This window comes from Bos mutus, chromosome 11, assembly GCF_027580195.1.
Source record: "Bos mutus isolate GX-2022 chromosome 11, NWIPB_WYAK_1.1, whole genome shotgun sequence".
NCBI lineage: Eukaryota > Metazoa > Chordata > Mammalia > Artiodactyla > Bovidae > Bos > Bos mutus.
Genome location: NC_091627.1, coordinates 34,557,360 through 34,571,304, shown reverse-complemented (window position 1 = coordinate 34,571,304; position 13,945 = coordinate 34,557,360). Strand labels below are relative to the sequence as shown.

Genomic DNA, 13,945 nt, shown 5'->3' with positions numbered 1-13,945 from the left:
TGGAGTTTGGGTTTGCATGCCGCGACGGGATTGGTCGAGAAGAGAAGTCTGCAAACCCTCTCAGGGTCCCGCCCTAGATCTCAACGCGCCTGCGCGCGCTCTGTTTGCTAAGCTACGAAACTGCGTGGTGACCTTGCGACGCGTGTCGCGCTCAGGTCGCTAGTGCGTCAGCGGCCGTCGCTGCGGCTGCGTGGCGGGTTGTCCAGGTAACCACGGGAGTTGTCGCTGTCTGTAGGCATCTGAGAGACAGGTGTTCGTCATGCAGTTGAAGCACCTGAGGACGCTGCTGAGCCCTCAGGTGAGGAGTCGCGTGCCTCTTCCCTCCCTCGCCCGCCTTAGTGTTCCAAGGAAAGTGGGGGATTGAAGTTTGAAAACGGTGAGCGCCTACTGTGTGCAGAAGACCGAAGGCTTTAGCGGTGATACGGACTCTGCTCCGTCGATAGAGTGTGAAGTAGGCGAGAGGGGCTGCTGAGCACCGTAGCTTTCCGTTCATTTCATTTAACGGATCAGTTGTGTACCAGGTCCCATGCTGGGGCTCCAGAACTTCCCCAGTTGTTGCCTTTGCTTTCGAGAGGCTCGTACTAGAGGAAGAAACGCGTGTGTAAACAACTAACAATAATCTACATCGCTTAAATGAGCGCTCTAGGTGCATGTCCCACCGAAGGGAGTGCAGGCGACCACACCGTTCGTTTTGATGGTGAAAATCTCAGATTCAGAAGAGGCTGGGCACTAGGGATGTAACCGTAGAACATGTTGAAGAAAGGCGGGGTTTTGGAGTTAGGAGACCAGAATTCAAGTCCTAGCGTCACCACTACTTTAAATAAATGACCGGATACCCCTGACTTTAGCCTTTATCGCACAGGCTCTTTAAGCACTCATCCAAACTTCTACATTTGGTAAATGGGAATAATAGTAATCGCAGCTTTAGGGGATTAGGGGAAAGAGTTAAAGGCAGTAGTATACACAAGAGAACCTTGTAAACTAAAAAGCAGCGTGAAAACTGTTAGACAAGAGAGAACGATATTCAAAATTCAAAGGACAAAATAATACAAAGCAAGAATATCTGTCATAATTGAATGTTTAATGTGTACCAGGGCAGCATAAATAAAGAAGTTGGGGTTGTGGATTATAGAATCAGGTACACGTGGATTTAAATCTTGATACTGCCACTTAAACTGTGTTTGTAAATTTGAGCAAATTACTTAGACTATCTGTGCCTCCATCTGGAAAAGATGAATAAGAGTAGCACCTACCTCAGTAATGAGATAAAGTGAGATAATGTGTATCACACACTTAGCAAAGTGCCTAATCTGTAGTGCTCGTTAAAACTTAGCTATTATCCTCTATCTCTGCCTCATTTAATCCTCACAACAGTCCTGTGAGGTACATATTGTAGAGAAAGGAGAATTGATTGTGGGAATCAGGAAGGCTTCACAGAGCATGTGGCTTTAGGAAAATAGAAGGAAACTAGAACAAAAGAGAGGTGTACTCATTGCTTTGAATCTGTATTTTGAAAATTCCTTTACCCTAATGGAATAATTGGAAATGAAATCTCCCTTCAGTCTTTCAAAATAAGGTGATGTCAGATGCAGGAAAGGACTGAGTGCCCAGGATGGGGCAAAATGATGAAGGAAGATGGTCAGCAACAATTAATGAGGAGCCCTCAACACTCCTAACCTAATTTAGTCAAGAGTTGGAGAAGGCTAAAGGTGGTGGGGTGACTATTTTCTGATTCTGGTTTGAGGATTTTGATGGGAAAAAGGCCCTTTTTACCTCTGACGTTGAAAGTGGGTAGGTTAGAAGTAAAAATTAACAATGTTTTAAGCCAGGGCTCTACAGCCCAAGTAGTTAATCAAACGGAGCAGAAACTAGATTTTTTTTTTTCAATTTCTAGGAGGGAAATCCTTAGTGCAGAACCTGCTGCATAGACCACCAGGGCTGGTGGTGGAAGGGACAGACATAGCAAGAATAATTCACCAGGAGTTGATCACTTCTAATTTGGGCCTCTGTGAAGTGGATTGTTAAGGGAAAAAAAACAACAACGACAGAAATAAAAATAAAAAACAAAGGCATTTTTTGAATCCTAAGTCTCAACTGTAATTATTTTACTTCCCATTCCAGAACTTTTACTGTCTCTCCCTTTTCTCCCAAATAAGTCCAAACTCAGCCTAGCTTAAAAGAGCCTTCCTGAATTGGCTTCCATTTATTTTTTGTGCCTTCCCCCTTCTGTTCTGCTATTAACAATGTAGTGTCAGCTAAATTAAATGACTGTTTATTCACCAGAACTTGTTATCGCTCATGCCATTTCTTCTACCTCAGAGAATTTCCCTACGTAACTGTCTCCATTGTTCAAAGCTTAGTGTTGATCATTTAAATGGAAAATTATCTCGGGCTTTTCCAAACTGTTATAGTGCTTTGTATGTGCCTCCCTTATGGGAGTTTTCCCATTTTTAGATCTTTGGGCAGGAACCACGTTTTGCTCTTTGTCTCTATCTCTCAGCCCTTGGCCAAGTGCCTTTTTCAGTATGGTACTCAAAAACATTAATTGAATTAATGGCTAAAGACCAAAACTTAATCAGACCAGTTGCATTTATTTCAGTAGCAGAATGAGGGAATAAGAAGGCCACTGTAGGGACATAGCGGTACTTACTCACTGTGTCACTTCCTAGTGCGTTTGCATTATGGTTTCTAGAAGCAGTTTATTCCACCATCCAGGGCTCTGAGGCCTCAGAGACCTGGATAGATCATGGGCATCTCTTTGTTTTAAGGACTGTGCTAGAAGGAAAATTGACCAAAGTCACACTAGAAGTAATGGAACTAGAAATGCTAATAGCATTCTCCGCCAGCATCTGGATTATTTTTGTCCCCTTTACCTCTGCAGGATGGAGCTGCAAAGGTCACCTGCATGGCATGGTCCCAGAACAATGCCAAATTTGCTGTCTGCACAGTGGACCGTGTGGTCTTACTATATGATGAACATGGGGAGCGAAGAGATAAATTCTCCACCAAACCAGCCGACATGAAGGTGAAGGGAATACTCACGTGTACCTTAATCTGTTGATGGGACCTTATAAACCTAGAAGGCTTCCTAACCTGCTTCCTAGCCACAGGCATAGGAAATGGCCTGCACTTCCTTTTCTTAGTACAAAGCCCTCAAGCCCGCTACCATCAATATGCACTTGTTCTTCTCTTTTCAGTATACTCACTACTTCTTTTTTCTGTCCTTTTCTTTCTTTCTTATTTTTTGTTTTCTTTTTTGACTCTTAGTATGGCAGGAAGAGCTATATGGTGAAGGGCATGGCTTTTTCTCCTGATTCCACTAAGATTGCCATAGGACAGACTGACAACATCATCTATGTCTACAAGATTGGAGAAGACTGGTGAGGATAGAGATTGGGAGATGGGGTGTCCCAGAGAAGAAGGGAAAGGCAGGAAGAAATGCCTCCCTGGGAAGGGGGAATGGAGAAAATAAGGAGCCTTGCTGGAGCTTAGAAGGCAGGGGCCTTCTGGAGTCTGTTGCTGCCTTCCCTTTGCCTGAACTGTGTTTCCTGTGATCCCATCCCTGGAGGAATCAGTCTTAGATCAACAAGGAGGCCCTCTGAGATCCTGGGGAGCCAGGAGTGATGTTCTGTTTTTACTATTCTTCCAAAGCTACTCTGGCTCCTTCTTATGCCTCCTCGAGGGCTTCCGTGGAGTGACAGGCAACACTGGTGGGCCAAGGATGGTGTCTGCAACTCCTTCCCCTCCCCCAGCATCATTTGTGGCATTTATTCATGGATGTGGTTTTTAATATGCTTCTCTCCTTTATTTGGCAGGGGTGACAAGAAAGTCATTTGTAACAAGTTCATCCAGACGGTAATGTTCTTACCAATCCCTGAGAGATCAGGAGGAACAAACATATCAATATATCTGCTTATAAATACAGCCAGAAGTTGGCATTTGTTAATATCTGTCTCTGACTTTTCCTGCTGCATGAATGGTGCTGCCTGGCTGCTTACCCGCCTGTGCCTTCCTCCTTAGAGCCCAGTCATGTCCCCTCCTCTCCTTCCCTGTGGGCGGTTGGGGTGGTGGCATGTGATAGGCTGTTCAGGTTTAGATTGTCTATCTGTGTGCTCATATACATAGATAGGCTTATCCTTTTCATTCTTGCTTTCTTCCAGAGTGCTGTTACTTGCCTGCAGTGGCCAGCAGAATACGTCATTGTCTTTGGGCTGGCTGAAGGAAAGGTAAAGGAGGGAAGAGAAGCACAGGAGAGGCTGTGGATGGGGATAATGGTTCTGGAAAGAGGTATATGGTTAATCTTCTCCCTGAGGGTCAAGTTACGTATTGGGGGGAGACCACACAGGGAACAGTTCTTGTGTTTTTATTTCTGTCCCTTAGGTCCTGGATAGAGTTGAAAGTAGCCTAACCAGACTTGTGTCCACTCTCCCATTTTCAGGTTCGTTTAGCAAACACCAAAACTAACAAATCATCTACCATCTATGGGACAGATTCTTATGTGGTGTCCTTGACAACAAAGTGAGTAAGGAAGAATGGTATCCCAGAAGCTTGGGAATGGTAGGAAAAGCTCGAGTCTTGGCTTGAGGGACCATAGTGTGAACGATGGGGAGGGCTGGGAGCGGGAACCACAGGTAGAGTAGTCTGATGAGGAAGGGGACTTTCTTGGGGAGACAGGATGTTCTAACTGCTTCCTTTATGTCTCTCCTTTCTTTCTTTTCTCCTTTTTTTAGTTGCTCTGGGAAAGGAATTCTCTCGGGTCATGCAGATGGCACCATTGTTAGGTATTTCTTTGATGATGAAGGCTCAGGAGAGTCACAGGTATGAATAAAGGGTGCTCTGGGAAAGGGGAGAAGGAAATCCCAAGCACTGTCCTAGGGGAGGTTGGACATCTAAGAAAGTTAGATTATGGTGCTCAGGGAGGAGGCTGGAAGGTGAGGCCTCAGGCAGAGAGACACCTGGATGTGGCCGCAGAAGAGGATTTGTTTTCAGGAGGCCAGAGCTTAATAGTTATAGGAAAGGATGAATCAAGTGGAAGGGACCTTGAGGCAAAGGGAAATAAAGACTCTGAGAGAAATGAAAATTAAAAATTATTCTCATTTATGTAAAATGTTTTACATATATTTATAAATTCAAAGAACAAAAGAGTTGTTTATGCTTGAAAAGGGAAATATAGAGGAATAAAGGAAGGTTCATGTTTTAATCCTCTATTGTTTGAATCATTTACAATAAGAATGATCTGTATCATGATTAAACGTGCCCTTCCTAAAATAAAGAAGTCGTATATTCCCTGTGGGCCTATACAGTGTTGGTTGATGTGTAGGTCAGCTTCCTTTGGGAGCCTTACTAGGTAAGTATTGAAGATCTCCAAACAAGTATTTTGAGGTTTCCTTTTGAACATAAGGGCTTCCCTTGGGGCTCCTCTGGTAAAGAATCCGCCTGCAATGCGGGAGACCTGGGTTCGACCCCTGGGTTGGGAAGATCCCCTGGAGAAGGGAAAGGCTACCCATTACAGTATTCTGGCCTGGAAAATTCCATGGACTGCATAGTTCATGGGGTCGCAAAGAGTCAGACATGACTGAGCGACTTTCACTTTGAACATAAAATTGATAAATGCATATATATTAAAATGTCATAGAAGATGAGTGTGTGGTAAAGATAGATAATTTGTGAAGTCTTCAGATTAGGATGTGTTATGGCAGGAAAATGTTGGGGAAAAGATTTCCTCGAGTAGAATTGTCCAAGGGAGTGTGTCAGATGCTAGGAATGAGAAATTTCTGAGGTGGTGTCCTCAGAGTGACAGAAACCCTCTTCTACTCTTAGGGAAAGTTGGTGAACCATCCGTGCCCACCCTATGCCTTGGCGTGGGCAACCAACAGCATTGTGGCTGCAGGCTGTGACCGGAGGATTGTGGCCTATGGAAAGGAAGGCCATGTGCTACAAACTTTTGACTACAGCCGTGACCCTCTGGAGCGGGAGTTCACCACAGCTGCAGCAAGTCCTGGGGGCCAGTCGGTTGTGCTGGGAAGCTATGACAGGTGGGTCCCTGTCCAGCTGTGGCTTCTGCCTACTTTCCCTGTGTACACTCTTCTTTAGCCCAGTTTTGCTTCCCAACCAGAGTGGAAGACTGGTTGAGCGTCAGAATCAAGTGATTCTCAAGTTTTAATTCATGCACATTTTCCTCTTCCTGCTCCCACCATCCACTAGCATGCTATCAGTTCCAAGATTCACCGTGCTCTGGTCGTGTGTCTCAGTCTCTCCCCAGGACTCCACAGCAGACTTTATCTCTACTTTCTTTGTATTCCCGTTGCACCTTTTCAGACTACTGGCTTTGTGTTTATCACACTGTATTATCCTTTGGTGTTTGTATCTAATGGGCTAATTTGAAGAGCCCTTAAGAAGAGAGCCTCTATTATTTTTTTTTTCAAGTCTCCAGAGCCTAGATTAGCATCTAGTATATCATAGGTGCTCAGATGTTTGTGAATGCATAAATGATGGGATGGTGCATAAACAGCTGGAGTCTAGGTCCCATCTCTTCCTGGAGTGCTTTTAACCCCAGCTTTGTCAGTGCTGTCTTTGTCCCTTTCAGTCTCATGTATGTCTCTTCCTTTCTTTCTTCTCTGACTCCTAGCAATTCTCTTTTCGTTTTCTGTATTTCTCTATACTAACAGCTCATTTTTCTAAATATCCACAGTCCCTTTTTATTTTTTCACTCCTATCTCTCTTACTCTATTTTACTTTTGACTTGATTTTCCCAGTTTACTTCCCTCGAACATTTTTGTCCTCTCCTACTAGACCCCCCACCTCCCGCCACCTTGTCTGTTTTCTTTTATTTCCTCTGTTCTCTGATATAGCAAAACTCATTTCCTTCCATTACAAGCCCATTTTCACTTTTTCTCAGCCTCCATCTCTTCTAAAAGCCACATACTTAATTTCAGACTTCGGGTGCTCAACTGGAGTCCTCGGAGAAATATCTGGGAAGAGGCAAAGCCCAAGGAGATTGCCAACTTATACACCATCACTGCCTTGGCCTGGAAGCGGGATGGCTCACGACTCTGTGCGGTATGCAACTAGTAACCCCTTTCTGCTTTGGTGACTTCTTCAAATTAAGAAAAATCCCACCTATCTTAAAGCACTCTCTCCTGACACTGGAGAAACTCCTCTTCCCTTTTGATCGCAGTCTAAAACTCCAGTGTTGCAGGCAGGAAAGAGAAATCCATACTTTATTCGGGGTCACATGGGTCAAGAGTTTATAGGCAGGGCTAGTTTCTCCCTCATATCCCATCACTAACTACGTGATGCTCTTGAGTCCTGCAAGTGCACCTCTTTCCTGCTGATACTTCCAAAACCTACCAACCCTTTCACTGCCGACTCTTCTGTAGATTCTAGAACCTAGGGTTTGAGAGTGTCTCTAAATACCCTCTTCACGCCTCTACGCTGTGTGTGTTACCCTTTATGCTGCCACTTTCCCTTCCAGGGCACACTCTGTGGTGGAGTGGAACAGTTTGACTGCTGCCTCCGAAGGAGCATTTACAAGAATAAGTTTGAATTGACTTATGTGGGACCTAGCCAGGTAAGCAGCTGATAGCCTACCACACTGAGGTCATGCCATGGCTCATTCATCCCTGTAGTACTACCCTGTGGTCTGGCCACAACATAGACTCAAATTTAACCTCTGGCAGAGCTGTTCTGAGGAACAGAATATGTCTGACAACTTTCCCACAGTAGGTCTTCCAGCCTATTGTAAGAGAAGGATTATTCTCTTCTCTTCTCTTATTAAAAATACCAGGTTTAAGGGGTACAGAGATTGCCATTTACATCTTCCTGGTTTAAAACTTGACTCCCTATAGGATGTCAACTGGGGAAATTAATAGGATTATAATTCTGAATTCCTTTGTTTTAGGGCCTCTGAACTCATTGTATATGATGTTGCAAGCTCATGCCTTAGGTCCTGAACCCAGTTTTATCTTTTCTCTACCTCTACCCTCTTTTCCTTCATTTATTATTCATTGATTCCTTCAGTCTTTCAGTTTCTCCAGAAATATTTGTCCTTTCTTTATCTGTCAGCACTGTTAGGCGTTGAGAATTCAAAGATGGTTATCTGTAATACATTGTCCCTTAATTGAGATCATTCTAGTGAAGGAGACACATGTATCAAAAAATAATATAGCACACATGGTAAAGTTATAAAAGTTTGTAGAGAGAGCTACAGGAACATAGGGTGAGTGATTAGTTTAACCCAGTGGAACTTTCAGAATCATTTGTATTATAAGCATTGAAAGAGATAATAGATGAAAGCGTTTTATAAATAGTAAAAGCATTATAAATGTGAGATGTCCTTTTTACCAAGAATATCCCAGGCCAGGCAAGGAAACAAGATGTGCTTTTGCTTAGCACTGTGGCGGTAGGCAAAGGACACAGCCCATTCCCCCCACTTTCGGACTGGGGGAGCTGAGACTCCTCTTTTACCAAGGTGATTGTGAAGAACCTCTCATCGGGGACCCGAGTGGTACTCAAGTCACACTATGGCTACGAGGTGGAAGAAGTGAAAATCCTGGGAAAGGAACGCTACCTGGTGGCCCACACGTCAGACACACTGCTGCTGGGGGACCTGACCACAAATCGCCTTAGTGAGGTAGGAACCAAACATGGAGAGGTGGGGAATGGGGCATCCTGAGGTGTTGCCCAGATGAGGCAGGGTCCCTGGGGAAGGTCTCCATGGGATGCTCTAATATTCCTGTGTTGGGGACCTGGTTTCAGGGAGTGAGATCCAGGTTTAGAATCCTGGAATATGAATCACTGCTGTTGGACTTTTTTTTTAACACCTTCTCCCAGAAGCACAGGGTCCAAGGCAGAATCTGACATAGCATCTCTCTTGTGCAATGTCAGACCTCCCCAGATCAATCTCTCTGCGTCCCACCCTGCTGTTCTTGCAGCATTGCCTCAGGTGGTTATCCACAGGTTCCTTATGTCTTCTTCCCCCTTAACAGGTAGCTTGGCAGGGATCTGGTGGCAATGAGAAGTATTTCTTTGAAAATGAAAATGTGAGTAGAGCTTGATTCACCATAAACCTTCTTTTAGCTTCTGTGTCATAGGATGGCAAGTGGTAAGGGGTTGAGGAAACAGCAGATAAAAATGGGAAGGTGAAATAGAGGAACAGAATAAAGAGAAAAGTGGACTTTGCTATAAACTCGCAATGTACCTCCCTCGACTGTCTCTTTCTTCATGCAATCTTTCCACCATATAACAATCCCATTCATCCCCAGGTGTGCATGATCTTCAATGCTGGAGAGCTCACCCTTGTGGAATATGGGAGTAATGATACCCTGGGTTCTGTACGTACTGAATTCATGAACCCCCATCTCATCAGGTAACCCCACCTAGTTCTCTAAATTTTTGAAACCCAAAAGATTTCCTTTTTGACTTCTAACTCCTGTATCCTCGAGTTAATCTAAAACCTTCATCCCATGTCTTGTTTCAGAGCTATTGTTAAACATCCTAGCTACCTAAGCCCGTTTTGCCTTACCTGACCTTTCATGTTTCAGTGTCCGTATTAATGAGAGGCGTCAGCGAGGAATGGAGGATAATAAGAAATTGGCTTATCTTGTTGATATCAAGACTATTGCTATAGGTGAGTAAGACTCCCTCATAATTGTAATAACAAAATTGATGTTTATAAAGCACTTCCATATCACAGGATTGTATGCAGTGGAGAATCCAAGACTCTCAGAGACAGCAGGTAAATGTGCGTCTGCATTCTTACAGTGGATATGTGAAATGCTTAAATTCACGTGTGTGTCTGTGTCTAGAAGTCTAGATATAGATACCTTGGTGTGTATAGGCCTGCCCATATAATTATTCATGTTCTGTAGGCATTTATCTTAGGGCTGGGAAATTGTGAATTGTAGAGAAGAACCATTAGAAAATTTAAGAATTTTCCTGTTTAGACTTCATAGGATCACAGATTCTTAGAACTGGTAAGTCCCCTTAGGAAGGGGACTTACTTTCTGTATAGTTTGTCATTAATAAGTAGTGATGACACATTGTATATACATATCACAAGTGTTCACATTTATAAATCGTACTTATATATTAATAGTTAATTTTGTATCATGAAATGTTTCAAGCATAGGGAAAGAGTATAAAGAATAGCATGATATTCTCTAAAAAGCTTATTAGAGAATAACATATCCAGGTAGTGTAGTTGTTAACAGCAGAGCTCTGGAGTCAAACCTCCCCACTTGTCTACTTACTACCTGTGTGATCTTCAGGTAAGTTACTTATCCTTTCTGTATCTCAATTTCCTCATCTACAAAGTGGGGATAAAAATAGCACCTACTTCGTATGAAAAGCACTTAGACTAGTGCCTAGTATATGATAAGTGCGTAATAAATGTTAGCTATTGATAATAATAATATTATTATTACTTGTATACCCATAATATTATATGAATAGCTAACATTTGTTACATACTTACTATATACCAAACAGTAGTCTAAGTGCTTTTCTTATTATTATTACTTGTATACCCATGGGCTTCCCTGATGGCTGAGTGGGTAAAGAATCTGCCTGCAATGCAGGAGACGTAGGAGACAGGGGTTCAATCCTGTGCTGGGAAGATTCCCTGGAGAAGGAAATGGCAACCCACTCCAGTATTCTTGCTTGGAAAATCCCATGGACAGAGGAGCCTGACAGGCTACAGTCCATGGGGTAACAGAAGGGTCAGACATGACTTAGTGACAGGGAAGAGCTCTATACCCATACCAAATTCTGTCAAATCCTTAACGTTCCATTATATTTTCCTTGGATCTTTTCTCTCTTCTTTTATTGGTGGACATTTAAGTTGTTGGTTTTTCCCTATTGCAGTATTTCAGTTCTCTAAGGTTTACACCCAGCATGGAATTGCTGAATCATAAAAGAGGTACATCCTCAATTTCACTAAATATTTCCAAATTGCTCTCTGAAGAGGTTGTACCAGTTTACAGTCCCACCAGCAGTTACAGTTCCACATCCTCTCCAATGCTTGAAATTGCCTGACTTCATAATTGGCTCAATTTGATGTGTTCAATATATGAAAATATATTTCATTGTATTAATTTTTTGTTCATTTGTTTATTGGCATTTTGGATTTCTTCTTCCATGAGTTGCCAGTTTATATCCATTGCCTCTTTTTAAAATTAGATTGTCTTTTTCTTGTTTGGGCTTCCCTTGTGGCTCAGCTGGTACAGAATCCACCCGAGATGCGGGAGACCTGGGTTCAATCACTGGGTTGGGAAGATCCCCTGGAGAAGGGAAAGGGTACCCACTCCAGTATTCTGGCCTGGATAATTCCATGGACTGTGTAGTCCATGGGGTCGCAAAGAGTCTGACATGACTGAGTGACTTTCACTTTCTTTCTTGTTTACTTGAAGGAGTTCTGTGTGTGTGCAGGTATAGACTTTGATGGTTATTTGCGCTGCAGTTATTTTGTCTCCGCCTGTGGCTTGTCTTTTCTCTCCTTTTCAGCATCTCTTAGTGTTTAGACATTTTTAAGTTTAATGTAGTTCATTTCATCACTTTTTAAAAATTGAAGTATAGTTGATTTACAGTGTTGTGTATCACTTTTTAATAAATAGTTTGTAGGTTTTGAGGTCTTATTTAGGAAATCCCTTTCTACTCCCTCCTATATTTTGGCACTTAAAATTTTTGCCTTTTACCTGGAATTTATTTTTGTGCATAATATAAGTAGAAATCTAATTTTATTTTTCCATATGTGTAACTATTTATTGAAAATCCATTCTTCACCCAGTAATACATTATGTCATCTCTCATAAATCAAGTTTCCATATACATATGGGTCTGTCCTTAAGATATTTTTACATTTCTAGAGTTTTATATTTCATATGAGGTTTCTGAGCTCAGAAATATAAGTATAATGCAAATAATAACACAGTCCACTGGCCTAAGTTCTAATAGCAGTAGTGAGCCATATGACTTTGGACAAGTCACCTCACTCTGTAGGTCTCATCTTCAGTGTACACTGACAGAGTTTATCTCTTAACTTTTTTGGGTCACCAACCCCTTTGAGTGTCTAATTAAAAGCATAAATCCTTTCCCAGAAAAATATCTACACACATAATTTTGTATGTAATTTCAGGGTGCTCATAGAAATAGGGTCCCCACAGCTTTAGCACTTTCTAATTGTACTTATAATTGAGGCGTTAAAACATGGATTTACTGATTTTGCTTTTGAATTAAAGAAAAATTCATTTTTAAGTTGGTCATCCCAGTTGTGGATATCAGCTGGCATTTGGTTTTTAGCTTCAGTCAGTTCAGTTCAGTTCAGTTCAGTCGCTCAGTCGTGTCTGACTCTTTGTGACCCCAATAATCGCAGCATGCCAGGCCTCCCTGTCCATCGCCAACTCCCGGAGTTCACTCAAACTCACGTCCATCAAGTCCGTGATGCCATCCAGCCATCTCATCCTATGTCGTCCCCTTCTCCTCCTGCCCCCAATCCTTCCCAGCATCAGAGTCTTTTCCAATGAGTCAGCTCTTCACATGAGGTGGCCAAAGTACTGGAGTTTCAGCTTTAGCATCATTCCTTCCGAAGAAATCCCAGGGCTGATCTCCTTCAGAATGGACTGGTTGGATCTCCTTGCAGTCCAAGGGACTCTCAAGAGTCTTCTCCAACACCACAGTTCAGAAGCATCAATTCTTCGGCGCTCAGCTTTCTTCACAGTCCAACTCTCGCATCCATACATGACCACTGGAAAAACCATAGCCTTGACTAGATGGACCTTTGTTGGCAAAGTAATGTCTCTGCTTTTGAATATGCTATCTAGGTTGGTCATAACTTTCCTTCCGAGGAGTAAGCGTCTTTTAATTTCATGGCTGCAGTCACCATCTGCAGTGATTTTGGAGCCCAGAAAAATAAAGTCTGACACTGTTTCCATTGTTTCCCCATCTATTTGCCATGAAGTGATGGGACCAGATGCCATGATCTTCATTTTCTGAATGTTGAGTTTTAAGCCAACTTTTTCACTCTCCTCTTTCACTTTCATCAAGAGGCTTTTTAGTTCCTCTTCACTTTCTGCCATAAGGGTGGTGTCATCTGCATATCTGAGGTTATTGATATTTCTCCCGGCAATCTTGATTCCAGCTCGTGCTTCTTCCAGCCCAGCGTTTCTCATGATGTACTCTGCATAGAAGTTAAATAAGCAGGGTGACCATATACAGCCTTGACGTACTCCTTTTCCTGTTGGAACCAGTCTGTTGTTCCATGTCCAGTTCTAACTGGTGCTTCCTGACCTGCATACAGGTTTCTCAAGAGGCAGGTCAGGTGGTCTGGTATTCCCATCTCTTTCAGAATTGTCCACAGTTTATTCTGATCCACACAGTCAAAGGCTTTGGCATAGTCAATAAAGCAGAAATAGATGTTTTTCTGGAACTCTCTTGCTTTTTCGATGATCCAGTGGATGTTGGCAATCTGATCCTAAGCATATATAACAAAAGCAAGCACATTGCTCATTGATAATGTATAAGATAATTGACAATGTATGCTGCTGCTGCTGCTAAGTCGCTTCAGTCATTTCCGACTCTGTGCAACGCCATAGACGGCAGCCCACCAGGCTCCCCAGTCCCTGGGATTCTCCAGACAAGAACACTGGAGTGGGTTGCCAGTGCTTTCTCCAGAATTGACAATATATCAGTTCAGTTCAGTTCGGTTCAGTCGCTCAGTTGTGTCTGACTTTTTGCGACCCCATGAATCGCAGCACACCAGGCCTCCCTGTCCATCACCAACACCCAGAGTCCACCCAAACCCACGTCCATTGAGTCAGTGATGCCATCCAACCATCTTCTCCTCTGTCATCCCCTTCTCCTCCTGCCCTCAATCTTTCCCAGCATTAGGGTCTTGTCAAATGAGTCAGCTCTTCACATCAGGTGGCCAAAGTATTGGAGTTTCAGCTTC

General features: G+C 42.9%; 1 protein-coding gene across 1 annotated transcript in view; it reads left to right on the top strand.

Moving 5' to 3' along the window:
- The first annotated feature begins 99 nt into the window (after positions 1-99).
- IFT172 (intraflagellar transport 172) overlaps positions 100-13,945 on the top strand; it is a 37,591-nt gene continuing 23,745 nt past the window's right edge. Inside the window, exons 1-14 of the mRNA XM_005895744.3 lie at positions 100-298; positions 2,882-3,025; positions 3,268-3,380; positions 3,816-3,855; positions 4,161-4,226; positions 4,439-4,518; positions 4,731-4,818; positions 5,821-6,035; positions 6,936-7,059; positions 7,475-7,570; positions 8,471-8,632; positions 8,988-9,041; positions 9,264-9,367; positions 9,543-9,628. Of these exons, the coding sequence (XP_005895806.2) occupies positions 260-298; positions 2,882-3,025; positions 3,268-3,380; positions 3,816-3,855; positions 4,161-4,226; positions 4,439-4,518; positions 4,731-4,818; positions 5,821-6,035; positions 6,936-7,059; positions 7,475-7,570; positions 8,471-8,632; positions 8,988-9,041; positions 9,264-9,367; positions 9,543-9,628 (1,411 nt within the window). The 5' untranslated portion in view covers positions 100-259. The remainder of the gene's footprint in view (positions 299-2,881; positions 3,026-3,267; positions 3,381-3,815; positions 3,856-4,160; positions 4,227-4,438; positions 4,519-4,730; positions 4,819-5,820; positions 6,036-6,935; positions 7,060-7,474; positions 7,571-8,470; positions 8,633-8,987; positions 9,042-9,263; positions 9,368-9,542; positions 9,629-13,945) is intronic.